The 27,992-nt window shown below is 43.8% G+C and overlaps 1 protein-coding gene and 1 long non-coding RNA gene across 2 annotated transcripts in view; both read right to left on the reverse strand.

Moving 5' to 3' along the window:
• Positions 1-3,988, reverse strand: part of LOC116273803 — a 23,972-nt gene extending 19,984 nt beyond the window's left edge. The window contains exon 1 of the long non-coding RNA XR_004182215.1: positions 1,986-3,988. This is a non-coding gene — a long non-coding RNA (uncharacterized LOC116273803). The remainder of the gene's footprint in view (positions 1-1,985) is intronic.
• A 2,470-nt stretch (positions 3,989-6,458) lies between these two features.
• Positions 6,459-21,941, reverse strand: CLDN11 (claudin 11). Its single transcript, XM_003894845.3, has 3 exons — positions 21,495-21,941; positions 17,530-17,694; positions 6,459-8,026 (listed from the first exon to the last, which is right to left on the reverse strand). Exons 1-3 carry the CDS (start codon positions 21,718-21,720, stop codon positions 7,794-7,796), a joined length of 624 nt encoding a protein of 207 aa, XP_003894894.1. The 5' UTR covers positions 21,721-21,941; the 3' UTR covers positions 6,459-7,793.
• Positions 21,942-27,992: the final 6,051 nt, after the last annotated feature.

Raw genomic sequence — 27,992 nt, forward strand, 5'->3', positions numbered from 1 at the left:
CCCTAGGTAATAGGAAATGACATCTTAGCAATACACCCTTGGGGAAATCCCTTTACCTTTCTGGCTCCCAGTTCCTTCATATGACTCGTCTTTCTGCAATGGTCTGTTCCGATGCCCATTTTCATTGAACTTTTTTCAATGGTTCTCAAATTCAGAGAGCACCTCAGTCACCTGGAGAGTCATGTAAAATGCAGATTCCCAGGATCCATCCCTACTCCATTCATGTGGAGTAGGACCCATGAATCTCCATTTTACTGAATTAGTCATATGCTGATGATCCCCATACCATACTTTAGAAATAATGAATGAAATGACTCAAGATCTTGCCTAGATACTCCATGACTGAGGCAAATCTGAGCTCTGTTCTGGTTTGAGAAAGGCCATGGTGAGGGAGGAGTGGTCTGTCATAATCCCGAATTGAAGGGAAGAGCTGCATCCCCAGGTCCACCCTGTGGACTAGGATGAATGAGTGGTGGTTCTTAACTGTGTGAGGGGAAGGCTCTGCTTGCTCATGGAGGCCACTTCAAAACCAAGAGAACAGCCCAAGGTCCTCGGCTGCTCTGCAGTGCCGAGGCTGTCATCCCCAACAGTCCTGGGCCCATCACACTTCTAGAAGCTCTCCTTGATGTGCATTTTCCCTGACCTTTTGTTGAAACAGCAATAAGCAAAATCAGATAGCAAATGAAGCCAGGTACATTTTCTTTCCATCATAAGCACAAGATTAATGTCTAAAAGACTTGGGAAAAGAGAAAGTGATTCATTTTACCTTGCCTTGTTTTGGTCTCAGTAGATTATGTTTGGGATAGTATGCTGAGAAGAAATAAAAATAATGGTTCAGCCTACAATTCTCCCAGAGCTTCCCACCCTAACCAGGGGCTATTGGAATCAGAGTATCCCACACACAAAGTCTCCTGAAGACAAACATTCCATTCCCTGTGGACACTGGTCAGCTAAAACAGGACTATAATATAGGGCAGGCAGAACTTCAGTCCCCCACATCCCATTTGCACACATTTTCTTCCATCATGAATACTTTTGAAATGTTTGAATTCACCATTTATTAAAAGTATTTGCTTATATAACTCCACATCAATAAACTGAAAAAAATAAATATTTCAAATAATTTTAAAAGAACAGCATATTAAATTGATATGCTGCATTCTATTATTAGTGCTGGAGAAACTAGGCACCCTCCTACCAAAAAGAAAAAAAGAAACCTGTTTTTAAAACACTACTTGGAATATATGATCCAGCAACTCCTTTCTAGGAATTTATCTTTAAAAAGATCATCATGTATATGTGCAAAAATTTGCCTGTAAGGATGTTCATGGCAAAATTGCTTAGAAGAAATTGAAAAGAAACCAAAACAACTAAGATATTCTTAGGAATTCATTAAGTAGATTATGGTACCTCCAAACAATGGATTATGATGCAGATATTAAAGATCCTTTCATAGAAAAGCCACTTAATGATATAAGAAAATGTATGTATTTTTTTAAAGCAGGAACAAATTTATATGTAGAATATGTTAGAGTTTTTGTTTTAAAATAAAATGATGGCTAAACATATATACAAAAGAAATTAATGATGAAATGATGGGTGATTTTTTATTTAATTTTGTATTTTTCCACAGTGTTCAAATTTTCTACAATAAATATACATTACTCGATAGTTGTGTGATTTAAGCCAGTTTGAAAACACCTCTTTATCTTAATTTCCTTATATGTAAAATGGAAATATCAATAGCCCCTAATTCATAAGGGTTGTTGTGAGATTAAATTTGTCAGTATATATAAAATACTAGGACTGTGTCTGGCAAAGAATAAGCTTTCAATAAACATGAGTCATTATATTATTATTACTATTACAATCAGAAAAAAAGTGACCTTTCAAAACTAAATCTGCCAGGAAACTTCTAGAAGCCAGATTAGTGACGCCCCAAGTATATGAGTTCAAAAGAGAATAGGATGGCCTTATGCACTAACCTGGTAGCCATGGTATTTGATATACAAGCCGGTACCGACCACTCTCCAAGCCTAGGAACCAGACTAAAAGGTGAGGAAGCAGCCCTTTGTCTACCAGGCCACCAAGACCCTCAGACTCAGGACAAACAAGGAGACCAGTGCACACACAGCCCCAAGAGACCGCAGCTGGTACATCTCTTTTCCCGAAGTCACCCCATGTACTCCTAGCTCTACCCACCTTCCCTCATCGAAACTTCTTCTCAGGGAGGGGAGGAATAGAGCCTTTCCCAATTACAGTGACAAGGTCTGATACAGCTTAATGTGTGGTTCTCCAAGAGCTAAGCAGTGGTGGCTTGGTAAATTTTTAGCAACTGACCGGAAGCTGGAGCTGGGGCAGAAATGCATGATCTGCAGTGTTTGGTGATATCTGTGGAATGACTCTCCCACCATGGCTGCTATCAAGCTCCTAACATGACATCAACTGGCTTGCAAACTTCCTGAAAATGTGATAATCAGCTTTCAAGAGTCAGTACTTAGCTCAAGCGTACCACTGAGTGTTTATATTTAAATAAGGAACAAAACCTTGAAGCCAAAAGAATGATTCTACACCAGAATTACTGGCCAGTGAGGCTCCAGAATTACTTCAAAGGGCAAAGAACCACTCCCAGTGTCTTCCACAAAAACAGGCACCACTCACGATGTCTATGCACAAAGCTGATCTGTGCTTCCGCAGGAGGTATACTCCAGAGTCTGTTTACCCAGGGTGTGAGTCTGGGACCATCGGCGTCAGCATCCCCTGAGAGCTGGTCAGAAATGCCAAACCTCAGGCCCTACCACACACTTGCTGAATTAGAATCTGCATTTTAACAAGATCCCCAAGTGATCTGTATCAACACTACAGTTTGAAAAGCATAGCTATAGAATTCAACATAAGAGATATAAAGATAAAACCATTTTTATTCAAGAAAGCCCCCAACTGTGACGATCAGGTGATCTTTTGTATTTGGAAGCAATTCTTACCTTCCACAATCCTCTAGAAACGGCTTAACATTTCCACATTTTCCATTTCAACAATGGGGCATGGAGCAGTGACAAGTTCCTCCATCTCCACTCCCTCCCCCAGCCACAGGGCCACAAAGCCAGAGCTCTAAGATTCTGCATGAGGTAGAGAAATATAGATTCCTCAAGAGCTGCTATTCAAGCCATAAGCAGCATGTGCCAATGTTCCACCCACAATCCTGGTTCAGTCTCCATTAAGCTGCACATCTGGCTGTCACACACTCTTTTGTGGGGACATCTCAATGGTAGCACTGATGCTGCCTCTCTTCGAGGCCAGCCCTACAGTGGCCTCCCTGTCCTCTCAGCATGTGATGTCATGAGCATGAATGTCCTGCCAAACATTTAAGATGTTGCAGTTCACATTGTGTACATTGTATAGAGAAACACTGACATGCAGATTTCTTTTTAATTAAAAAAAAAAAAAAAAAAAAGCAGGGCAAGATACAACCAAACCTTGTTCTATTGTTAACCCAAACCAATTCAGCACAAATATGTAACTTGTATTCTTTAAGCACACAATCTTCTCTTTTTTATTACTGTCATTGTAACTAACATCCCTAGATTCAGAGATTGCCTTGAAACATTCTTTTCTCTCTAATTTGGTTTCTATCAAATTCTTGGAAAGCATGAGCCGGACTGTTTCATTTTCAAACCAAAAATCCCCTGCATGAGGTCTCTTCAGAACAGGCTAAAGAGAGAGAGTAAAGCATGGTGTGATTCTCAAAATCATCTCATCTCCAATGACCATCAAACAGGAGACCAGGGAGGACATGGAGTTGCGCTTACAGAAAGGCTTGAGAAAGAAGTCCTTTTGTTTGCTGTTTCTCAAAGTGTAGTGTGGGGACTACCTTATAAGAATCACTGAGGGTACACAACAATAATGCAGATTCTTGGCTCCCCACCCTAATGAAGAGAGTGAATCTCTAGCTGTGATTCCTTTTTTTTTTTTTTTTTTTTTTTTTAAGAGAAACGGAGTCTCGCTCTGTCGCCCAAGCTGGAGTACACTGGCGTGATCTCGCCTCCCAGGTTCAAGCGATTCTTCTGCCTTAGCCTCCCGAGTAGCCGGGACTACAGATGCAAGTTGCCACACCCAGCTAATTTCTTTTGCACTTTAGTATAGACAGGGTTTCACCGTGTTGCCCAGGCTGGTCTTGAACCCCTGAGCTCAGGCAATCTGCCCCCCTCAGCCTCCCAAAGTGCTAGGATTCCAGGCATGGGCCACTGCGCCCAGCCCTAGCCATGATTCTTAAATTGGACAATTCGGGCTTTAGAGTTACATAGTCTTAAATCCCTTTTCATTTACATAGTGGCTATATGATCTTGACAACCTAAACTCTCCACATGCTATTTTTCTCATCTATACAATAGGGACCATGGGGAGGATGAAATGTATGAAGCTCCTAACACATACAGGTCTCAATAGTGTGAATTCCCTTTGCCCTGTTACTTAGACAGAGTACTTTAAGCCTGCCATTTTACATGTGATTGGGGGCCATTGCCTTCACCTAGGTGAACATTTATTATAATTATTCAATAAATTATAATTGCCAAGTTCTCAGGGGACTCTAATGAGAGCAGATAAGATAATGAAGACTGATCCTCTTGATGGTTACTGAGACAGAACCTGTTGTTCCACAGTTGTGCTGTCCAATCCAAAAGCCTCCAGCCACGAGTGGCTACTGAACACTTGAAATGTGGCTGGTGTAAATGGAGACGTGCTGCAAGTGTAAAATACACGCTGGAATCCAAAGACAATACAAAAACAAGGGTGTGAAATATCTCATCAATTGATTACATATTGAAATGATAATATTTTGGATGTACTGGATCAAATAAAATACATTAATTTCCCTTGTCTATTTTTAGCTTTTGAAATGTGGCTACTAGAAAATTTTAAATTACATACACGGCTCACATCGTATTCCTAGTGGACAGTACTGTTCTAGAGGCACATCAACCTCTCCTCCATCAAACTGATAGTAAACCTAACACTAGAGTTATGACCTCCAAACTGGGATTCCCTCATTAGTCAGGGAATGGTCAGCTAGGAGAGATTTGGGAGTCTCTCTTCTTACACTGAAGGGAAAAGCAGCCCCCTTATGAGAGAAAGCAAGCAGCAGCTCAGGGAAGGAGCGGGCGAGTCAATACATCCATAAGAGAGGAGTCCCACTTAATGACACTTCTGACACAAGCTGGCGGTTGTGAGGAAAGGGATCATGGGGTCTGAAGCGTCCTCGTCCACTCCCTCAAATGCTTTTTGTTCCCTTCTGGTTCATAATTGTTATACCCTGACAAGTTTTAATGAGGTAGGGAGGGTCCTCCAATGTAGTCACATGACTTTTATCCTTACAAAAGCTATATTACAGCTAAGCAAATATTTTAGTTAACATAAAAATTATCTTCTATGGCCAGGCGCGGTAGCTCACACCTGTAATTCCAGCACTTTGGGAGGCTGATGCAGGAGGATCACTTGAGGCCAGGAGTTCCAGACCAGCCCGGCCAACATGGCAAAACCCTGTCTCCACTAAAAATACAAAAATTAGCCAGGTGTGATGGCACACACCTGTAGTCCCAGCTACTTGGGAGGCTGAGGCACAAGAATCGCTTGAACCCAAGGGGCAAGGGGCGGAGGTTGCAGGGGGGTGAGATTGCACCACTGCTCTCCAGCCTGGGCAACAGAGGGAGCCTTCTTCTCAAAAAAACAAACAAAAAAAGATTATGTTTTATGTATAAGTAATTTAGAAATACTTTCCAACAGGTTATAATCAAAACTACACAAATTTCTGCAAAATGGCTAGCCCAAATTAGTATTTCCAAAGAGGAAATGTTTGCCAATTATTCTACTATCAGCTAATGAAATTAGTATTTTATTTGGAAGAAGTCTGCCAAAATAGATTGTAATGTGTTTTCTTAAACCAGGCCCATAACTTGACAGAGTTTCTGGAACAGAAAACAAATAAAAATCAACTCAATGGGTCTTTGTCCAAAATGTCCAAACAGCTACATATGTATGTTTGAACGAAATGTATTTAGATATTATTACTTAAAGATCCAATAAAATAGGTTTCTTTCATTCTCCTTTGATACCTAGCCAATCAATTCCTTTACTAAGTGTTCAAAGTAGATGAAGGACATTAACTGCATAATGCTGAGAACTTTGTTTCTGATTGCTGCCCATTGATCGATGATTAAAGATGCCATAAAGTCATCCCATTGAAGAAACCTAGAGAGCACGGAGGTTATGCGTTCATGACCACAAATTACCATCACGATACAGTGAATAAAATATAACTTTTTAATTATTCAAGGCAATGCAGAATTACTTGTTTTTGAAATCACTGATCTGAATACCTATAAATTACCAGTAGAGATTAATGAGATTTTTTTTTTAATCAGTAATGATACCTTTGGATACAACAGAAGATCGAAGGCCAGTTTTGCAGACAGTCTGTTATTTTATTGCACAGATTTCACTTAAAGAATAAAATGCACCATCAGTATTTGGAGAGTTTGGGGTCTCAGATACTGATATACCATCAGTGTTTACACCCGTAAAGCCAAATTCAACAGTACAATTTATGTTAAACAACATCACTTCAAGATGGCTAACAATGCAAATAGAGAGAAAAGTGGGGGAAAGCTTTAAAAATGTGTTAGTTTGAAGCATGTGAAAATGTAGGATTAAAAACTACATCATACAAACCTGAAATCAAAAATGTTTTGTGGAACATCAATTAAAGTTATACTCACTTGCACTGTTATTTATTGCATAAAGTCTATGTGGTTCATTTCCTTCATATTGATGAATTGAGGATTTCAGGAAAACCATGGTTATAAAAACGATCAATCTTGAAAAAGTATGTACAGATAAATGTAAAATCACAAACTAAAAAATATCCCTACCCGTGGCCCTCAGCTTACAAAAGGGAACGTTTCCCATGGAAAGAAAGTTCCACTATTCCCCTCCCTCCCGCATCCCATGTCCCCATTGCTATCTTTTTCTGTCTCGTACAAGTAAATGACCTTGAAGGGAAGAAACAAAAGCCATCTTTATGAGGCTCCCATTGTCAGCTGTATCAGTTTGAAAAGTGTCTTGGCCGGTGCGGCGCCTCACTCCTATAATCCCAACACTTTGGGAGGCCGAGGCGGGAGGATACTTTGAGTCCAGGAGTTCTAGATCAACCTGGGCAACATAGGGAGCCCTCATCTCTACAAAAAACTTGAAAATTAGCTGGGTGTAGGGTTAGACGCCTGTAGTCCCAGCTACTTGGGAGGCTGAGGCAGGAGGATCACTTGAGCCTGGGAGGTTGAGGCTACAGTAAGCCGAGATCACACCACTGCACTCCAGCCTGAGTAACAGAGTGAGGCCCTATTTAAAAAAAAAAAAAGAAAAAAGTGTCTTGTATTTCTCTTCCCCACCCCCACCTAACTCAGTGATGTTTGCAAAACATTTGAAATTTAAAGAAACAAAATATATATAATATATTTTTTAATAAACAGCAAAGGAATGCCCAAGAAAAGAGCTAATAGTTGGCAACGCCATGAGAAAAAATGTATGGGCATTATCTGAGCTAGAGATTTCTTTAAAGGCAACCAAAAGATGGGGGAAAGGGAGAGAAGTTAAGACTACAAAATGCCAGACAGGATGCTTTTCTAGACCTTTGGCTTTAAGCCTGGCAGAGGAGTGGGCTTCCCCCACACTGTGACTAGCAAACCTAGGGCCCTGAGCCCAGCATCTACAGCACCTCTGTGGGCAGCCGGGCAGCCCTCTTATACATGGGCACTCTTGGCATGCGTCGGGGAGCTAGAGCCCGAAGTGTAGTAGAAACGGTTTTCACCAAAGGCCTGGGCATCTCCAGCGCAGCAGAGGATGACACAGCCACCCACGAGGCACAGCACAGCACCAATCCAGCCTGCATACAGGGAGTAGCCAAAGCTCACGATGGTGGTCTCACGGTGGGCGCACACAGGGAACCAGATGGTGGCAACAATGGCGCAGAGAGCTGGAGAGACATGGAGAGGCCATGACTGGGCGCACCCATCACACACCAAGCACGTGGGCAGGCCCACTCACTCCACATACACACACTTGTGGCTTCCAACCAGCTCCAAAAAGCTCCATACACACGGCTCTGCTCCCTCAACACTGAACCAATATGTAGCAGTTGGCATCTGTAGAAGAAGCTGACTGCTGGGTCCTTATTTTTTTCAGCAGGTGGCAGAAATAAAATAATTCCAATGTAAAGACCTAGAAATAAACCATTTAAGTCCAAAAAATATTTATTTGTATTTACTTGTATATCAACACTTCATATCTAGTTATAATTCTAAAATTAATATACTTACCTAATTGTATTATAATTATTGCTTTACCTATCTATGTGTCATTGTAAGCTCTCTGAGTTCCTTGAAGGTAGGGTCCATGTCTTACTTATGTCTACCTTGGTACGAGGCAAATAGTACGTGCTCAGTGTAGACCAGTTGAATGGCTGAATTATCTGAGCTATTCAAAAATGAGAAACGAGATGGCAGCCACCTCAATTTTCCACTCTATTTTCTCAGTTTGGTCAATTCACATTACAAAGATCTAGAGAAGGCATGAAATTTCTCTTGATGTGGTGAATATTGCTAGATGAAAATGGAGTACCAGATAAAGGTTCAAGTTTGTATTACGCTGTTCACGATCACAAAATCCCAACACACAAATGAACAGTCCTTGGAGTAGAAAAACTCACCCATTCGAGGGTCAAAATGGTAGAACTTTACTTTTGGTCTTGCACCAATCAATCTAATCTTCATTTTGGTTTTGATTTTATAGAGTAAAATAAGAAATAGCTTATATATCATGTAGTTTTTCACCTCTTTATAAGCAAAGTAACAAAACATGGGCAGCCAAGAGGCTATAAAGACTTTTTTATATTTTTTTCAAATATCTAGACCAGCACTGTCAAATGGAGTAGCCACAAGTTATGTGGGACCATTGATCATTTGTCATGAGGCTAGTGAGATGAAGAACTGAATTTTGAATTTTCACTACTTTTAATTTAAATGGCCACATGTAGCTAGTGGCTACTGTACTGAACAACACAGCTCTAGACAAAGTAACTCCAAACCTCTTTAAGTTGAGATGGCACATTAAAGTTGGCAGACAGAAAAATAATAACAATAATAATAATAATAACAATGAGGTTTCCATCAACAAATTAAGAAAGAATACTGCACTGCCAGTGTGACGTTTGCCACCAGGGATACCCTTATCACTTTCAACTCAGCAAGCTTTTTTCTGATTTCTACTCATGGTGAGTGATTTTCTAACTTACTCTCTATGCCCGCAGAGAAGAAATATAATTTAACATAAGCAATCAAATCTAACAGCCTTGTATATTAGTTCTAAATGGAAAAAAGGATTGGTCTTACCCATTTTGAAAGACCTTTTAAACAGTCTCATTGCATTTGTGTTGCTCGTAACATAGATTCTTATTGCAATAGATTAAACCACTCCCACAAGCTGGGTATAGATACACATAAAAATATATGATCTCTATCCTTAAAAAGAATAGATCTCAAGAGGAAATCAGAAGGAAGAGAGTTAATTTGAAAAGCTACGAATTGCCCAGATTGGCTTTCTAACAGCCCAAATTCACTCCATTAATTATTTATAGATTATCTAAGAAGCTAAAATTGGCCAGGCATGGTGGCTCACACCTGTAATCCCAGCACTTTGGGAGGCCGAGGTGGGCGGATCACCTGAGGTCAGGAGTTCAAGAACAGCCTGGCCAACATGGCAAAACCCCGTCTCTACTAAAAAATACAAAAATTAGCCAGGCATGGATGGTGGGCAACTGTAATCCCAGCTACTTAGGAGGCTGAGGCAGGGAGAATTGCTTGAACCCGGAAGGCAGAGGTTGCATGCAGTGAGTGGAGAGCTCACCACTGCACTCCAGCCTAGGCAACAGGGCAAGATTCTGTGTTAAAAAAAAAAAAAAAAGAAGAAGAAGCAGCAGCAGCAGCAGCAGCTAAAATCTACCCATATGCTAATGTTTCCTTTTTCTTAAAAAGTAAGCACAGTCATGCCAGCTTCTGTAATATTTTCATATGAGATACCATGAGAAGATGTATTTTCCTTCTGTGACTAGAATGTTCAAGAAGAGCAATGTGTACCTGAAACCTCCCTTTCTAGCTCAGGACTTAGGAAACCTCAGATGCAGGGGAAAGTCTTTTTCTTTCTCTTCTCTGACATGGATTCCAAATCAGGCACTCTTGGAGAATTGCTTGGCTATTATCAGAGTCTCTACTTTCAGCAAGACACAGAGAAAAACCTTTTTCTCTGTCAGAACAGGGGACTAAAATCCTCTTTTGGAGGGTTTCAGCCAGAGAGAACTACCGTAGATTTTCCATAGCATACACAATCTACTTACACAGCCCCAAACCTCAAAAGTGGGCATTCATTTTGCTACTGGCAAAAACAGCAACCTAGCAAGGGCTTCCAAACACCCAGGCTTGTTTAGAAGAAAAAGAAGGGGAGTGAAAAGCTGCATTCTGTAGGGAAAAACGTTATAATTCCCAAACAACTGATATGGTTCAAGCTAACTGATCTTTCCTATAAACAATTAACTGGTCTCAAAACAACTCAGGGTTCAAATCAAGTTTTATATTTTTCAACTATACTATATTTACACATACAGCACATGTGCACACACATGCAGGAAAGCATTCCCCACATCCAATGTAAGCCTAACTTTCAGGTTTAGTTTAGATTTTCTAGAATAAGACAAGAAACTGCCTCTAAATTCATTTAATTGTTCCCTTAAGCAAATAATAAAACAAGATTATCTTGTTTTAAACACAGGGAAATAATCAGGCTCAATATCCCAAAAGTAACCATCAGTCTTGGTTTTGAGTATTTTAGGGATTTTGTTAGGTTTTATTCCAATATAAATCATTAGAAAAAGGGAAAAATCAGAAAAAGGTCTAAACATTTCATACAATGAACCTCCATAGGGATGGATGAGTGAACGGGGGGATGAATGGATGGATGGATGAGAAGTAGTCTCATTTCAATTCTACCTTTCACGTCATACACACCAAAACTGAGGTCCAAAGTCATAAAATCTTATTGTGAGTTTAACACACTTAAAGTCGCAAGCTCATCATTGACCTCATTAAAGATTTCCTTCTCTTATAATTCACACAAAACAAGGTAAATGAGTGCCAGCAGGCTCTTTACTTCCTAGGAGACAAATGAACCCTGGGTGGAATTCCTGTGGCTCTCAAAGATGAATCACATCAAAACCACTAAAAAATGACAGACTACCACACAACATGAAAGGAAATGAGAGGCTCACTGAAAACAGTGACCTCCAATTGAACTCAAAATGAAAAATGTTTAAAAACTAAAATAGGAGAATTTACTCAATTTCAGCAATGGTTTCAAGGAAGAAAGGGATATGTTTTGTCCAGTAAAGTTAAAAACGCAAGTCAAATCATTACGTAACTTAAAAACATGTGAAATAGTAATAGAACTGGCCAAAAAAAATTGCCTTTCTTAAAGACATAGAAGGTCTGATAGATTTATTTTTATTTGCAAACCCAAAAAGATGAGTTTGGAATGGTTCTCTCTGTCATTTGGGAAAAATAAAGAAAATGTTTTTCTAAAAAGTCAGTTACCTGTAAGGTCAAGAAAATTGAAGAAAGATAAAGGAAATTTTTGTTCTTTTTCTTTTTACATCATCAGAATATATTTTTAAATTAAGTCTCTAAAAACAAGACAGTAATTTTAGCACTCAGATTTTTCAGTCTTTCTCCTCTTCTACCTTCAGAAGATGCAATAGTTAACTACACAAGGTGGGGGGGGGGTACCATTTGTTGTTGGAGAATAGAAAGTAAAACTGAGGTATATTCTTAGCTAAAAATGAGAAGGAGGAGAAGGAGGAAGAGAAGGAGAGAGAAAGGGAAGGGAGAAGAAAGCTTCACTATGTAAAGACAGATATATCTAAACCTAGTCCTCTCATAAGTAGAATTCCTTGCTCTTCAAAGAATAAAATTGTTTGCCTCTTTTGAGAACAAGTTTCAAATAATGCAATACAGTACATTATTTAATTGATAAGATATGCCTTGTTAAAAACTAAGAATGATGGTGACATGACCAAACGGAAAATATTTGAGAAGTCCATTTTAAAGCAATGAAATGTAAGTGTGGCTTTTAATCTCTTTAAAGATGAGATGATACATGGTAATATATGGAGTTAAACAAACATAAAGTTAAAAAAAAAATCAATATAGGTGTGTTTGACTTTGGAGGTAACAACTGAGAGACAGACAGACAGACAAAGAGACAGAGAAAGACAAGGTCAGTGGGCACTGACATTTCTTCCTCCTTCCAATAAACCTACTTTTTTTTTTTTTTTTTCCTGGATAGGGTCTCTGTCACCCAGGCTGGAGGGCAGTGGTGCAATCTCAACTCACTGCAGCCTCGTTCTCCTGAGCATCGATCGTCAGCCTCCTGAGTAGCTGGAATCACAGGGGCACACCACCAGGCTGGCCTAACTTTTGTATTTTTAGTAGGGATGGGGTTTTCCCATGTTGGCCAGGCTGGTCTCGAACTCCTGGGCTCAAGCAATCTGCCCATGTTGCCCTTCCAAAGTGCTAGATTACAGGCGTGAAATACCACGCCTAGCCCCAATGAACCTTTTTTCATGCTTTGTCACTTTCCACTGAAAGGCTTTTTTTTTTTTTTTTTTTTTGAGACAGTCTCACTCTGTCGCCCAGGCTGGAGTGCAGTAGCATGATCTCAGCTCACTGCAAACTCCACCACGTGGGTTCAAGCAATTCTTGTGCCTCAGCCTCCCAAGTAGCTGGGATTACAGGCGCCTGCCATACCTGGCTAATTTTTGAATTTTGTGTTTTTTGGTTGGTTTTTTTGTTTTCTGTTTTTTGAGATGCAGTTTCACTCTTGTTGCCCAGGCTGGAGTGCAATGGCGCGATCTCAGCTCACCGCAACCTCTGCCTCCTGGGTTCAGGTGATTCTCCCGCCTCAGCCTCCCGAGTAGCTGGGAATGCAGGCGTGTGCCACCATGCCCAGCTAATTTTATATTTTAAGTAGATACAGGGTTTCTCCATGTTGGTCAGGCTGGTTTCGAACTCCTGACCTCAGGTGATCCACCCACCTCAGCCTCCCAAAATGCTGGGATTACAGGCGTGAGTCACCACGCCCAACCCTGAAAGAACTTTCAAAAGCACCATTTCTAGCACAAAGCAAAATTTTCATTAAAGTCATTTAAATTATTCTGACTTCTTACATTAGTAATAGCAAAAAAAAAAAAAAAAAAAAAAAAACCAACTTCCTTGATATGCTAAGATTTCCTTTAAAAAATCTGAAGACTGGAAGAAATGGAGAAGTGGAAAGATGAAGCATGTATTACAGTCACGAGTTGATCACTGTTGAGGAGGTTGGGTTCACAGGGGTTTATTATACTATTCCTCTACTTTTACATAGGCCTGATATTTTCCACAATAAAAAGGTTCTTAAAGACCTTCTTGCCGGGTGCGGTGGCTTACGGCTCAGGAGTTTGAGACCAGCCTGCCCAATATGGTGAAACTCCATCTCTACAAAAAATACAAAAATTAGCCTGGCATGGTGGCACATGCCAGTAATCCCAGCTAGTCGGGAGCCTGAGGCAGGAGAATCGCTTGAACCTGCGTGGCAGAAGTTGCAGTGAGCCAAGATTGTGCCACTGCACTCTAGCCTGGGCAACAGAGCAAAGCTCCATCTCAAAAAATAAATAAAATAAATAAAAATAAGGAAATTAGACATGATTGGAAGAATACCCAGCTGCTCTCTGGGTATTTTTTTAACCAGCTAACCAACAATAAAAAAAAAATAGCAACCATTTATTGAGAACTTACTATGTGCCAGATCCCATGCTAAATAATTTTCACACATCACTTCACTGTTTTTACTAACTTGAGAAGCAGGCGTTATTGTTCCCATTTTATGGAAGGGACCAGAGACATTAAGGAACTGCCCTAGTTCACACAGCCAGAAAGTAGTAGATTCCAGATTAAGCACAGTTGGATCTGATTCCAACTGATAAGATCAAACAATTCAGGGCATAGGCACCTCCTGCCTTGGCAGGAACTCTTAAAAAGCCACAAACAGATTAGCCTCAAATCCACCACAGATCTGAGAGCCTGCTGCTCCTGCGCCACTCATCTGGCTTTAGAAGCAACTGGCTTCTATTTCTTCCTCCACAGCAGGAACCAAATCCTCACACCATTAAATGTAACTGCTGAGAAGATAACGGTGTACAACACACATAATTTTTTTAAGGTTTCACAAAAATAATTACAGATTTTCAGGGTCAGGAAAAACAGATTTTAATTAGCAGTGTTCACAGTTCCCATACCAGGACTAGCTGTGATACTGTGTCCAGTTCCCAGGCCTCTGAACTCCAGGCGATGCCTCATCTTCTTTGGTCGAATGAGGTTTTCGCTCAGCCCCATTCAGTGACCCTGAGGACCCTGCCCAGGCCTAGCGCTGGCTTCTCTGAGGGAGTGACAGAAAACAGTCCAGAGGAACACAAAGGGAGCCTTCACTCCCCGTGCTCCTCCCACCACTGCCAACAGGGGAAACAAGGCACTTGGGGCTCCGTGGTGAGAAGACCTAGAGGAGATCAGCAGGTGCCACGCCTGAGACAATGAGCTTTACATTTCCAGAGCTAGCTCGTTCTAGTCAAAACAACATCCAACCCACAGGCAGTGGTGACCCACTGAGAAATAAATCTGGATAGGAGCAAAGGCAGACAATATCAGAAACGCAAGGCCGTAAAAGTGCAATGAGGGGACTCCGGTGAGTGTCCGGAAACGGGCAGCCTCCTTGGGTGGGGTCAGATCCCTCAATGTCCTGCCTCCCCCATAGTTTCACTCCAGACAGGCAAACAGGGACTGAGGCACTCACCCACTCCCCAGCCCCACCTCACTTTCTTCCTCTGTGATTCTGACTATCTATATTAACCCACTTTTAGAAGACAAAGAAAAACAAATTCAGCTAGGAAGTTTCAAACCACCAGCTGCTTTTTCCTTCAATATCCCTGATTATTCAACTAAACAATTCTGTTGTATTCAGGGTTTTTTTTTTTTTTAAACTATCTATGTATACTTTGCTTTTATCCCTCTATTTTCCAGGGTTTGTGTGTTTGTTTTAGTGTGTTCTCTTACTTGTGGATACCTGTGACACTCATATGGAAGGCCAGAATTTCTAAACATGAGCACCCAACACAACAGATCCATCTTTTGGCTCTGCCATCCTCGGAGCCCAAGAGAACCTTCTGGGGCTTCTGTGAGAATGTGAGGAAAGTTACAAACAGCAAGTGTCTAGGAGAAGGATTTCACCTGGATTCTGCAAACCCAGTTTACTTGTGGAGCTTTGACTTTCCTGTCGGAAAGGGAGTCAGACACACAGATCTGACCTCCATAGAGCAGGGCAAGAGGGGGCCCCTGTAAGTCAGATAAAGCACCAGATGCTGATATGTGTTCTGTGTGATACTGGCACACAAATTCTTTGTGGCTGGAACCAAAATTTCCACATTCAGATTTTTCTCTGGAAATTACAGTGGTCTTTTCACTCCTGTTAACACATACACACACACACACACACACACACACACACACACACACACACCCGTGGCTTCGCAAGAACCTGCAAACCTCCTTCCCTTTGCAATCCTGGAAAATGGTGCCCTGCCTCTCATGTCCCCTCACCTTACTGGTATCATTGTGAGTGTGAGGCCTCCAGATGGGAGGTACCCACCACTAAGTGGCGTCAACCCACACAGAATCCTGACGCCCATTCTTACCCCTCAAATTCATCATCTGATATGCCAATCTGGGGGTATGAATTCCTTGTTTCAGAAGAACATGATTTTATATCTAACCCATACCCAGACTAATTTCTTCTCACTGATACGTGCACTTTGCAACAAGAGTTGTTCTTGGCCGGGCGCGGTGGCTCAAGCCTGTAATCCCAGCACTTTGGGAGGCCGAGGCGGGCGGATCACGAGGTCAGGAGATCGAGACCATCCTGGCTAACATGGTGAAACCCCGTCTCTACTAAAAATACAAAAAACTAGCCGGGCGTGGTGGCGGGCGCCTGTAGTCCCAGCTACTCGGAGGCTGAGGCAGGAGAATGGCCTGAACCTGGGAGGCGGAGCTTGCAGTGAGCCGAGATCGCGCCACTGCACTCCAGCCTGGGTGACACAGCGCGAGACTCCGTCTCAAAAAAAAAAAAAAAAAAAAAAAAGAGTTGTTCTTAAAATTCATATCGTCTATTAGGATTTAGAATGTGCTGATGAAACTAGCATCTGAGGGGGAAAAAATGGAGAGAAATGAAATCACTGACGAGAGTAGAGCTAGAAGGACCCTCCATAGGTTGTTAAATGAAGCCCTCTATGTGCAGGTATAATCAGCAAAACCAAATGAGCACAGGCCATTTCCTGTCCCTGGACTGTCCCTCCCCTCAATTCATGACCAGCCCACCTTCTCTTCAAGTCTCAGGGCTTATTGCTGGGTTCTTCTGCTCTGGAAACTCATCCAGTCCGGGTTAGGTGTCTTCCTATGTGTACACACAGCCTATATACCTTTTCTACATGAACACATACCATATTCTATTGAGGTGTCCAAGTACACCCAAAGCAAAGACGGCCTATTTTCCCCAGGATGGAGCCATCACCTGGTGGTCCAACCACCCTCAACTCCTGACTTTTCTCTTGCCCTCCTCTTTACTTTTTTCTTTCTTTTTTTTTTTTTTTTTTTTTGAGTTGCACTCTGTCACCCAGGCTGGAATGCAATAGCGCGATCTAAGCTCACCGCAACCTCTGCCTCCTGGGTTTAAATGATTCTTCTGCCTCAGCCCCCACTGAGTAGCTGAGATTACAGGCGTGCACCACCATACCTGGCTAATTTTTGTATTTTTAGTAAAGATGAGGTTTCACCATGTTGGCCAGGCTGGTCTTGAACTTCCAACCTCAGGTGATTCGCCCACCTCGGCCTCCTTCTTTACTAACTGAGTTTCTCAGTCTTGCCTGCACATAAGCATCACCTGGGAAGCTTTCAAAAAATATCTTTGCCTGGCCTGATGCCCAGAAAATTCTGATTCAATTGATCTGCTTTGGGACCTGGGCATAGGTGTTCAAAAAGGATTCCACTGTGAAGACTGGAAGGCTTCCGTCTTTCAGGTCTTTCCCTTAGGTATTTCCTACCTTCAAAATCCTCTTTCTCTTTCTCTTTTTAAACTTATCTTCATGTTCAGTGACTCCCAGAGACATTACTTAGCCCTCTATGTAAACTGCGCGTAAAATACAAAGGGATACAGATTGTGGGGGTCCAACCCCCACTGGGTTCACTTGGCTTCCTTTCACATTTCTCTTGAACTTGAGAAGGCAGCAACCACAAGATCTGAGATTCATCAGGCTCCCTCATAGGTGGGGTACCATTGAGAAAGCTGTCTTACCCAGCAGAATGAGCAAAACACCAGCCAGCTGGGCCCGCCTGTACTTAGCCACACCAGGCTCATGGCCCATCCGGATGCAGGGAAGAACAGTCAGCAGCAGTAAAATGGCTGGCAGACCCAGGACTGAGGCAGCAATCATCAGGGCACGGCAGGCCTGCACATAGCCTGGGAACAAGAGAGCAGATGGGAAAAGTTAGACCACGGGGTTCTCTTGCTTCCTGAGTCCTGCCTTAGGGGAATTCAGCATCATCTCCCTTCCTCGCTCTTGGCCCATTCCAGGACTTAGAAGGTGCTAGTATTGTCCAAGGTCACTAAGCACTTTTCAACTTTTAAAACAACTCAGCAAGAAAAAAGGGGGCTGGAGAGACTAAATGGGGGCCCCTGGTTTAGGCCACTTGGCCAAGCTTCCAGGGTGGAGGGGCCAAGAGTCCATTTACATTATTACATCCCCATGAGAAAGTTCAGATGAAAACTCAAATCTCCCAAGAATCATTCTGTGAGGGCCAAGTTACTTAACCATGATGTCTTACTTTCCACATCTATAAAGTAACAATAGGCCAGGCACGGTGGCTCACACCTATAATCCCAGCACTTTGGGAGGCCAAGGCAGGTGAATCCTCTGAGGTCAGGAGTTCAAGACCAGCCTGGCCAACATGGCAAAACTCCATCTCTACTAAAAATACAAAAATTAGCCTGGTGTGGTGGTGTGCGCCTGTAGTCCCAGTTACTCAGGGAGGCTGAGGCAGGAGAATCGCTTGAACCTGGGAGGCGGAGGTTGCAGTGAGCTGAGATAGAGCCACTGCACTCCAGCCTGGGTGACAGAGCGGGACTCTTTCTCAAAATAAATAAAAAAATAAAGTATTGGTAATAATGTAATAGTACCTGTATCTCTCTAATAGAATTCTACCGAAGACTACATTAGTTAATTTATGCAATGCTTAAAACGGTGCCTATACCAAATCCTCAAAAAAGGTTAATTGTTATCATTGGTGTTCTTTGTCTGTCTCAGTGCAGTGCTTTCATGTCCAGGTGTCCTAGGTGATTTTCTCCTAACCACGTGCTTTCATTCACATTGGCTGTGGCCCTAACCCAGACTAAGCTAAAATTCAGGCTTCCTCTCTTTGCTGTCTCCCCAGAGGCTGCTGTCCTCATGGATCCTGCCCCTAAATGGTTGGGTGCCATCTGCCTCCCCCAGAGTACCCTGGGCATCCTTCCCCAGCTGTCCATCATTGCTTAAAAGGCATCTCTCCAGCCCTCAGGGTTCCTGGATGGCAGACACCTGCCTTGGTATTCATGGAGTTAACACAGTGCCCACAACAGATCATGGAAACAATTGCAAATCAAGGAATAAGAGAACTGAAAAATAGAAGAGTAGAGAAAAACTACATGAACTTTATCCTGTCAAGTAAAATGCCAAGTAAAAACTTTATTAAGAAACAGATTACAATATGTGTCATATTTATTTAGAATAACTCTGACAAGACACTGGGAGAATTTCACAGACAAATGTGTTTCACTTTTAAATGTAATGTTTCTCATTAAAGCTCTCCCTCCTCTTAAAAAAGTGGGGGGCGCATTTATTACTCTCCCTTCTTTGCTCAGAAGGAACTAGTACTAGCGGCCTGGGTGAGGCAGAGTTCATAGCAAAGCCAGGAAACTAGCCCAACATCTGCCTCACACACCAGGACCCTCACGTGCACAAAGTCCTAACTTCAACGCTGTCTCTTAGCAAGGTACGTTTTTCCAGAATTCGGGCTTCACAAGGGCCCTCTTCCAGCACTGCCCATCTCAGCTCCTTCAGAATTAAAGATAATCAGTCAAGTGTCTACTGACTTGAAGATCTCCAGAAAGGAGCTCCAGGAAGTCTGAGGCCCATCCCCTGACCCAGCCATCTGCCCCTGCAGCTTGTAGAGAGCCAGCACCCACACAAAGGAGGCAGTCAACTGGCAATGCAGGTTCTGAAATCCACGGCACTGGCTGTCCACATGCTACAGTGCCAAGGCCATGTCCGGACACCAAAAGATAGGGACTGAGGACTGTTACTGCCTCCACCCAAAGTGTGACAGAGGGGGAAGGCAGGAAGGACTAGCACCGCCCCCCCTCCCCCAATATGCACTCCCCTCTGGAGGATGGCCTTTGTTCTCTGAAAACAAACCACTTGGCATTGAATGCTCAGTAAAGTTAATTTCAGGAGAAGGAAGCAAAGGTAATTTTATGCTTCAAAGATCCCTACAAATACCATGCCCAGCTTTTAATAAAATACTGTAACTACCATTCATGAAGCATCTACTATCTCAAAGGAGATTACATTTCTTATCTCATTTAATCCTCAAATAATCGTGAAAGATGGGTGGTTGATCTGATTTTAACTTTTTCAAAAGAAGACAACCGTGGTTCACTGATGCTAGCAATTTGTTCCCCGTCACCCAGATTGTGAGTCCTGGATCCCGGAGGCTGGCCTGGTCTGCCAACACCAGCATTAGCCAAAGCTGAGTCTAGATCTGGGTTTGTTGACCTCTGGCCTTCTGAAAGTTCAAAATGAAGTAAAGGATAGTGTAAGGCAAGCCAGGCAAGCACTGCCCGCAGCTATTGTGTGCCAGAGGCCATGCCAGGTCCAGAAGAGGAAGCAAAGAGAATTAACAGGACAGCATCTCTATCTTCAAGGAATTTAAAACGTAGTGGGAGAACTTCACTCACGAACAATCAACAAAAAACAAGATAAAATGTGCCTTTGTGGGGATAAGAGCCAAGTACTAGGCAGCAAGGAGGAAGGAGGGATTCAGATTCCGACTGCGAGGACTGGAAATAGGGGGTGCTTGGAGGAGGCTTAAGGGGCGAGCAGGTCTTTTATCTGACTGGCGGCTTCAGGGACAAGTTTCTCCCCATCTTGAGGAAACCGGGAAAATCCTTTAAGTGAGCACAATCCACGAAGGCTGGGGGACAGAAGCCCACCTTGTAGAGACCGGGACAAAGACATACCTTTGGGGCAGGACAGAGATTCCAGCAGAAAACCAAGGGGGTGCCCCCGACCTCGCCATTGCCCAGCTGGCTCGTGGTTTGAATCTGAATTGAGACTGTCGCCCAGAATGTTTCCACAGGACACATGTGAAGATGTGGCCCCTGGCCCGCGCTAGGCTGTCAATTTTTAGCTCCCCTTTCCACTCTGAGGCACGCTGGAGGGGTGGCGGCGAGCGACCCTCGGCGGCGCGCTCCGTGTCTCCCCAGTGGAGTCCGCCCTCCGAGGAGCCCCTGCTCGTCCCTATCCAACCCAGCGGCGCGGAGCGGGAGCCGGCGTCACCGCAGCCCCGCGGTCTGACGCGCCCACAGCAGGGGCGGGGGCAGCGGAGATGGCCCTGGGCACATGCGGGAACCAACCTGTCATTTCCCAAACCAGGCAGCCCAGGGCGCCTTGGCCGTGAATCGCTCAGCGGCTGGGCGGACAGAGCTAGGAGGGCTCTAACTTGGCTGGGGCGCTTCTCCCATCCTATGAGGACCGGGAAACTCAGCCTAAGCCGGTTCGATTCTCCTGTCCGCTTGTGTTACACGCTCCTTCTCACCTCTGCGGGCGGAATCTAACGCGAAGGCTCGGCGCCCCGGGGAAGGCCTGGCGGGAGCGGGAAGGACTTTGGGAAGCCGACGGTGGAAGGATGCGGGCTGGGGCCGCAGTAATTAATACGGACTCAGTTCCTATTATGTGTTCCGGTTTGTTCATTCTCAAGGGGACTCGGCCAGTGTTACCACCGGCCACACTGCCACTATTACCCCAAATTCCAGGTAAGAATACTGAGGCCTAGAGAAGTTAAGTTCCGGGCTGCCTAATTCTTCTACAAGGTGGGACTAGGAATGTCAAAAACGTACCCAAAGGTCTTCAAGGCCCCAAAATGTCTCTGTGACCGCCGTCTAATATCCCGCTCTTCACCCAGAGGATAAGGATTGGGGAGCCTCCGCCAAGCTCGTGTCCTTACCCGGCAGGATGAGGATGTCCACCAGGGGCTTGCAGTGGTACAGCCCCGTGGCCATGACGCAGTCGGCCCACAGCCCCTTGGAGCCCAGCTCGTCCAGCTTGCGGCAGGTGGGGATGGTGTAGCCGCAGGTCACCACCCAGTCATTGGTGGAGGTGGTCACGATGACGCCGATCCAGCCCACGAAGCTCGTAACGAAGCCCACCACCTGCAGGCACGTGGCCACCATCGTGAGCGCCAGTTTGTCCCCGTGCCTCGCCCCTCACGGCTGTGCCTGGACCCGGGCTGGACAGTGCCTGTCCAGGTACGTCTCCCACGCTCGCGAGTCGCTGGAGGGCGACGGCCCGAGGCGGGACACTGGAGGCGGAGGTCGGCGCGGGAGGCTGCGAGCTCAGCGGCGAAGGGCTCACGGCCGGGACGGCAGCGCTGCTGGGCAGCGCGCCCCCGCCCCCTCTTTAAGCCCCGCGGCTCGGGCCGGCGAACACCAATCGGCGGCAGCCCCGGGGCGCGCCGGCCAATCGCGGGGCGGGGCCGGGAAGGGAGGGTGAAGGGGAGCGGAGCAACCCCAGGGAGACCATTGGGCCGCCCCGCCCCGTCCGCAGCGCAGTCCCGCGATGCAAAGTAAAACAATTCCAATTCCATCCAGGTCCAAAGAAACGTAGAGCGCAAAGAGGGCGTGCGTTTGTCGAGAGTTCTGTTCTGCTGCGACTGATTTCTTTTCTTATAGCCCCTCTCTCCTCTCAGTCTCTGGGTCTCCCTTCCGCTCCGACCCTCCTCAGTTCCTCCCTGCTCGCTCTTTCTTCCCTGCTGCGAGTACCGCAAGGGCGCTCGATACAGTCTCCAGACGACCCAGGATTGTGACAGCCTGAAAAGTGCCGTAGGGACAGATGCGAAGCATTCAGTACACACAGTTACTAGAAGAAAGAAAACGATGCTTTTCAGTGGTTGAACATCATCAACGGCAAACGTGGCCATGGTAATGGTGGCAACAGTAGCGACTCACATTTATCGAGCTGTGTTATATATTATGCAGATGCATTTTACATGCATTAGCTCATTTAATTCTCATAACAGCCTTTAAGGTAGGAACAATTGTCAATTACACATGCTAGGCCGGGCGTGGTGGCTCACACCTGTAATCCCAGCACTTTGGGAGGCCGAGGTGGGCGGATCACCTAAGGTCAGGAGTTCGAGACCAGCCTGACCAACATGGTGAAACCCCATCTCTACAGAAAACACAAAAAGTAGCTGGGGCATGGTGGTGCATGCCTGTAATTCCAGCTACTTGGGAGGCTGAGGCAGGAGAATAACTTGAAGGAGACTGCAGTGAGCCAAGATTGAGCTACTGTACTCCAGCCTGGGCGACTGAGACATCGTCTCAAAAGTAAACAGCAACAACAACAAAATTACACTCACTAGCCATAGAGAAACAGCACGAGAAGGTTAAGTTGCCCAAGTTCACACAGCTAGGAAGGGGTAGACACCATGGGCCCATCTCATCCCTTTCATGAACCATTTCTGGGAAACTGTCCTGATTATCAGTCTAAAAATTCCTAAAGTGTTCATGTGTCCCATTTCAGATGCATTAAAAGCTACAGCAGGCTTCTCTGGCTCACTGTAAATAAATTAATATCTGTACCCCACTGAGAAAACTGCCTAGCCCAGAATGAGCACTCTGATAGTATAAAGCTATCATCATCACCATCAACATCATTAAGCCACCATGCATACAAATAGGCCCCATTATCTGCACCTTTTTATTCAGATAGGGAAGTCCTCCTTGAGCTGTATTTACATTCAACAGTTTTCACTCCCTTTGAAACATTTGGCTTATCTTATTATCTCCTTCAATCCATTCCCTTGGACCACTGCCTCCTCACCAATCATGAGACTTAAACGTGTGAGGATTTCAGCAAGCACAAAAACTTCCTGCTCAGCATTCTAAAATCTAAGATAGACCATAAATCACAGGTACTGAGCTTTCCCAAAGCCAGCCCTAATGCTGGTTATCAGTGCAATCACCATGTCTTCTAGGAAAGCCTGGACTTGAGGAGACAATTACATTTCCCCGGAGACCCCAAGGAAATCAAGTGCACACACAGAAATGGCTCTTGTAATTGATAGCAGAGTGTCAAGTACAAGGGTCACAGTAATCACCCAGGAAGCACAGTGACTAAGAACGCAGGTCAACTGCCCAAGTTCATTTCTTGGCTCCATTACTTTCTGGCTGTGGGACAAAGTGACTTTATCATTCTTGGCCTCCTTTTCTCATTTGTAAAATGAGGATGAAAACCGTACCTACCTCATAGCTTTTTTATTATTCTGTGAGTTATTAGGTTGGTGCAAAAGTATTAAACATAATGGCAAAAACCATGATTGTTTTTGTACCCAACCTAATAATACAGATGCAGAACTTAAAGTAACATTTGGTACAAAGTAAGTGTTCAGAAATCCCTGGCTAATGTGATGCTTCAGAACGTTGTCGTTGTTGTTGTTTTGAGACAAGATCTCACTGTGTCACCCCGGCTACAGTTCAGTGACGTGATCACGGCTCACCGTAGGCTTGAACCCCAGGATTCAAATGATCCTCCCACCTCAGCTTCCTGAGTAGCTAAGACTACAGGCATGAGTCACCATGCCCAGCTAATTTTTTTTTATTAGTAGTAGAGAGACAGTCTCACTATGTTGCCCAGGCTGGTCTTGAACTCCAGTGCTCAAGCAATCCACCTGCCTTGGCCTCCCAAAGTGCTGGGATTATAGGCGTAAGCCAGCATGCTTGGCCTGATTTTGCATTCTTATGTATCCTCCCTATATTCATATGAGTTTGATTTGTGGAAACTATTCCATAGGAGTATGTTCCGAGTGAGCCACTGTGTGTGGGGGACGTTTTATCACCAGGATCTATGGACTGAATGTTTTCAGATATTTCCTTATAACACTTTTTTAAAATGGCTTTTGTGCTAAGTACAACATAAAACCCAAGCAACATTAACTTACTGGAAAAGCCCTCATGAAATCTGCACTCTTATGCCTCCATTAGAATTTGACATTCGAACCATGAAACTTCAACCAATCAGAATTCGATAATGCCCAGATCATCCACAGGTCACATACACATAGTGTTTGTAAAGCCAGATTTCAGAACTCAGGTACTAAATGGTTAAAAAAAAAAAAAAAAATTGCCAGATTTTTTTTGCTATCTTGGACTGGGACCTCCTAGGTTCACATTCTGTCTTCACCACTTGAGCTGGCCCTTCACCTACATGACTCTCAGGTTCTTCATGTACAAAGTGAGACAGTAAATACTCCCTTAGGGTATGGTGAGGATCAAGTGAGATAATTTATACGAAGTACTCAGCATAGTGCCCAACACTGCTGGACACTCATTCACATTAGACACTGTTAGAATGATTTATAGGCAGCATAGATCAATTGGAAATGGGAGTTGCCTTTGGTAGAGATACAAGCTAAATAATTACGTTATTATTATCATTATCCAATGAAAGAAATTGTAAAGCCAGTGTCTAATCCATTCCAGCATAGATGTACAAAAGGCCACTTGAGGAGGCCACAAGATGTAACCTGTTTGAATTCATTAGCCCAAGGTAAAGAGAGGGCTTGTCCCTTCAAAAGGAAGGCAGGAAGCCATGGAAGCAAAGAGAACTGGAGGCCAAGAGGCAGACAGACACAATGGAAATCCTTGACTATTTTCAGAGTCTGTGGCTTACAGACTCTGAGGATGCAGTGCTATTAGCAAGACTCTGTAGGGTGGGGAAGTCCCTCAAGCTATCTTAGCTGAGATTTTTGCTAAAATCATCCACACTGGGGCCGGGCACAGTGGCTCACGCCCGTAATCCCAGCACTTTGGGAGACCAAGGTGGGTGGATCACGAGGTCAGGAGTTTGAGATCAGTCTGGCCAACATGGTGAAACCCCGTCTCTACTAAAATATAGATAGATAGATAGATAGATAGATAGATAGATAGATAGATAGATAGATTAATTAGCTGGTCGTGCTGGCAGGCGCCTGTAATCCCAGCTACTCAGGAGGCTGAGGCAGGAGAATCGCTTGAACCTAGGAGGCGGAGGTTGCAGTGAGCCGAGATTGTGCCATTGCACTCCAGCCTGGGCGACAAGAGCAGACTCCATCTCAAATATATATGTATATATACAAAATTAGGCAGGCATGGTGGCACATGCCTGTAATCCCAGCTACTCGGGAGGCTGAGGCAGGAGAATCCCTTGAACCCAGGAGGCAGAGGTGGTGGTGAGCCAAGATCACACCATTGTACTCCAGCCTGGGCAACAAGAGCAAACTCTGTCTCAAAAAAAAAAAAAAAAAACCATCCACATTGCTTGGCTGTGTCTCTGCTCCCAAACCCTCTTTGTGATTAAGACCTGACTTCCCATGCAGCACAACTTACTAAACTGATATTCTAGGTCTGCACATTCTCAGGTACCCTTTAGTTGTAAGAGTCAGTCTCTCAAGGTCTAATCACCCTCAGATAAATGTTAATGATTGGTCCCCAGACCATCCAGACAAAGGTCTTCTCAGTTAATTTTTTCTCAGCAAACTCTGCCATGCCATTGCTTCACATTTCTACAGTACATATCAGAACTAGGAAAGTATAGCTGAGACCTGATTTCAGGTCTTCTATCCCTAAGTCCAATGTTTTTTTCCATTATAAAAAAATGTAAGACGAGTCATATGCTCTATGGCTTGAGCATAAGTTCTTTCCTTCATCTTATTCAAAGGTATTTGAAGGGGAGGATTAGGGGATTAGGGCCAGTAAGGCCCTAAAACCCAGGTGTGAACTAAACAAAGGAAAAGTCCTGGTTAACTGTTCTTCTACCATTTACACCTAAAAATAGTTAAACTAAAATGTGATCCAGTTAGAGCACAAATGCACATCACAAGGCGGATGTGACTGCTGGCAAGCATCAAAAACCCACATTGAGAGCAAAGTTTGGGCCAAGGAGTAAGCTCTTAGCGCCTGCTAGTGGTTATCTTTTATCATTGCATGGCTGGTAAAAAACTGAAGGGAGCTGTGACTTGTAGAGAAATATGATTAACCTCAGCTTCGCACATTCCAAATGAGGGATAATTAAACCCATCTGGAATGTGCATCTCTCTGTGGAAGTTTTCTTCCTATATTTAAAAAAGATGATTCACCTCTTTAGAAAACCAAACATGGAAACACAGGACATATATGAAATTACTTAAGCAAGATTATTCATTTAAAAAATCAAGTACTTCTACTAGGCTGTCATTTATTTAGTTAGTTAGTTAGTTAGTTAGAGACAGAGTCTTGCTGTCCCCCTAGAGGCTAGAGTGTGGTGGCACGAACATAGCTCACTGTAACTTCAAACTTCTGGGCCCAAGTGATCCTCCCACCTCAGCCTCCTGAGTAGCTAGGACTATAGGTGCATATCACCACACCTGGCTAATTTTTTATTGTTGTATTTTTTTATAGAGATGGGGGAAGGGTCTCTCTATGTTGCCCAGGTTGGTCTCAAACTCTTGGCCTCAAAAGATACCCCCATCTCAGCTCCCAATCACATCCGGCCTTTTTAAAGGATAAATTTATCTTTTTAAAGGATAAATTCCTCTGGTGGATTTTAAATATTTGATAATACACACATACACACATTTTTAGAAATACTGTAGAATAAATTCATAGCATAAAAAGAGTATCAAGCATAGGCTTTAAAAATGAAATGCCTTGTAAGTTACAGGATTTTGTCTGTTTTGTTCATCACTGAAACTGTTGAGTGTGGCACAGCACATGGCATACACAAAGGCACACAATACATACCTGTTGAATGGAGTGGGGAGAGATTGAATTTGCAAGCCTACAAGTTTCACCAGGATGAGAACCTGAAGACACCATGCAGAAGAAATCAGGAGGTGGTGATTAGAGCTGGTCTAGGGAGTGGGCAAGAGGCAGAGTAGAGCTCTTTGTGGTCTCAGGTACCCACCTGGCGTCCACAGTGAAGTGAAGCCTTCCCCAGTTGAAGGGATGTGTACTGCTCAGGTCTCAAACAGAAAAGTCTCTAATTACCTAGCCATGCTGGCCTCAATGCATATACCTCCATCAGATAAGAGTGGCACCTTCGCAACTCACTTCCACCTAGAGATTCAAATTCAGATACGAGTGGGGAAAAAATTCCTTTTCAGGAAATTTCTCCAATAATCACTGTGGAAAACACACCAGGTTCTCTAGAACAGACAACAGGGCTCCAGGTGCTCCCCCATATCGTGCCCTTCCTTCGCAGTGCAACTAGAATATCTTTCCTTCAGAAGCCATTTCATCCCAAATTTCCCCTCCTTCAGCTTGTAGAATAAAATAATGAAAAACTTGTACCTGGAGTTTTAGGCTTGAATCCTCTCAGAGCGTTTTCTATCTTCTGTCTTCAGGCAGGCAATTCTATTCATCTACTTCTCTGCCAAGAGTCTCAGACTGCATTAAATGATATCCTAATTCAACCTATGAGATCATAG

Source organism: Papio anubis, chromosome 2 (assembly GCF_008728515.1).
Source record: "Papio anubis isolate 15944 chromosome 2, Panubis1.0, whole genome shotgun sequence".
In the NCBI taxonomy this organism is placed as follows: Eukaryota; Metazoa; Chordata; class Mammalia; order Primates; family Cercopithecidae; genus Papio; species Papio anubis.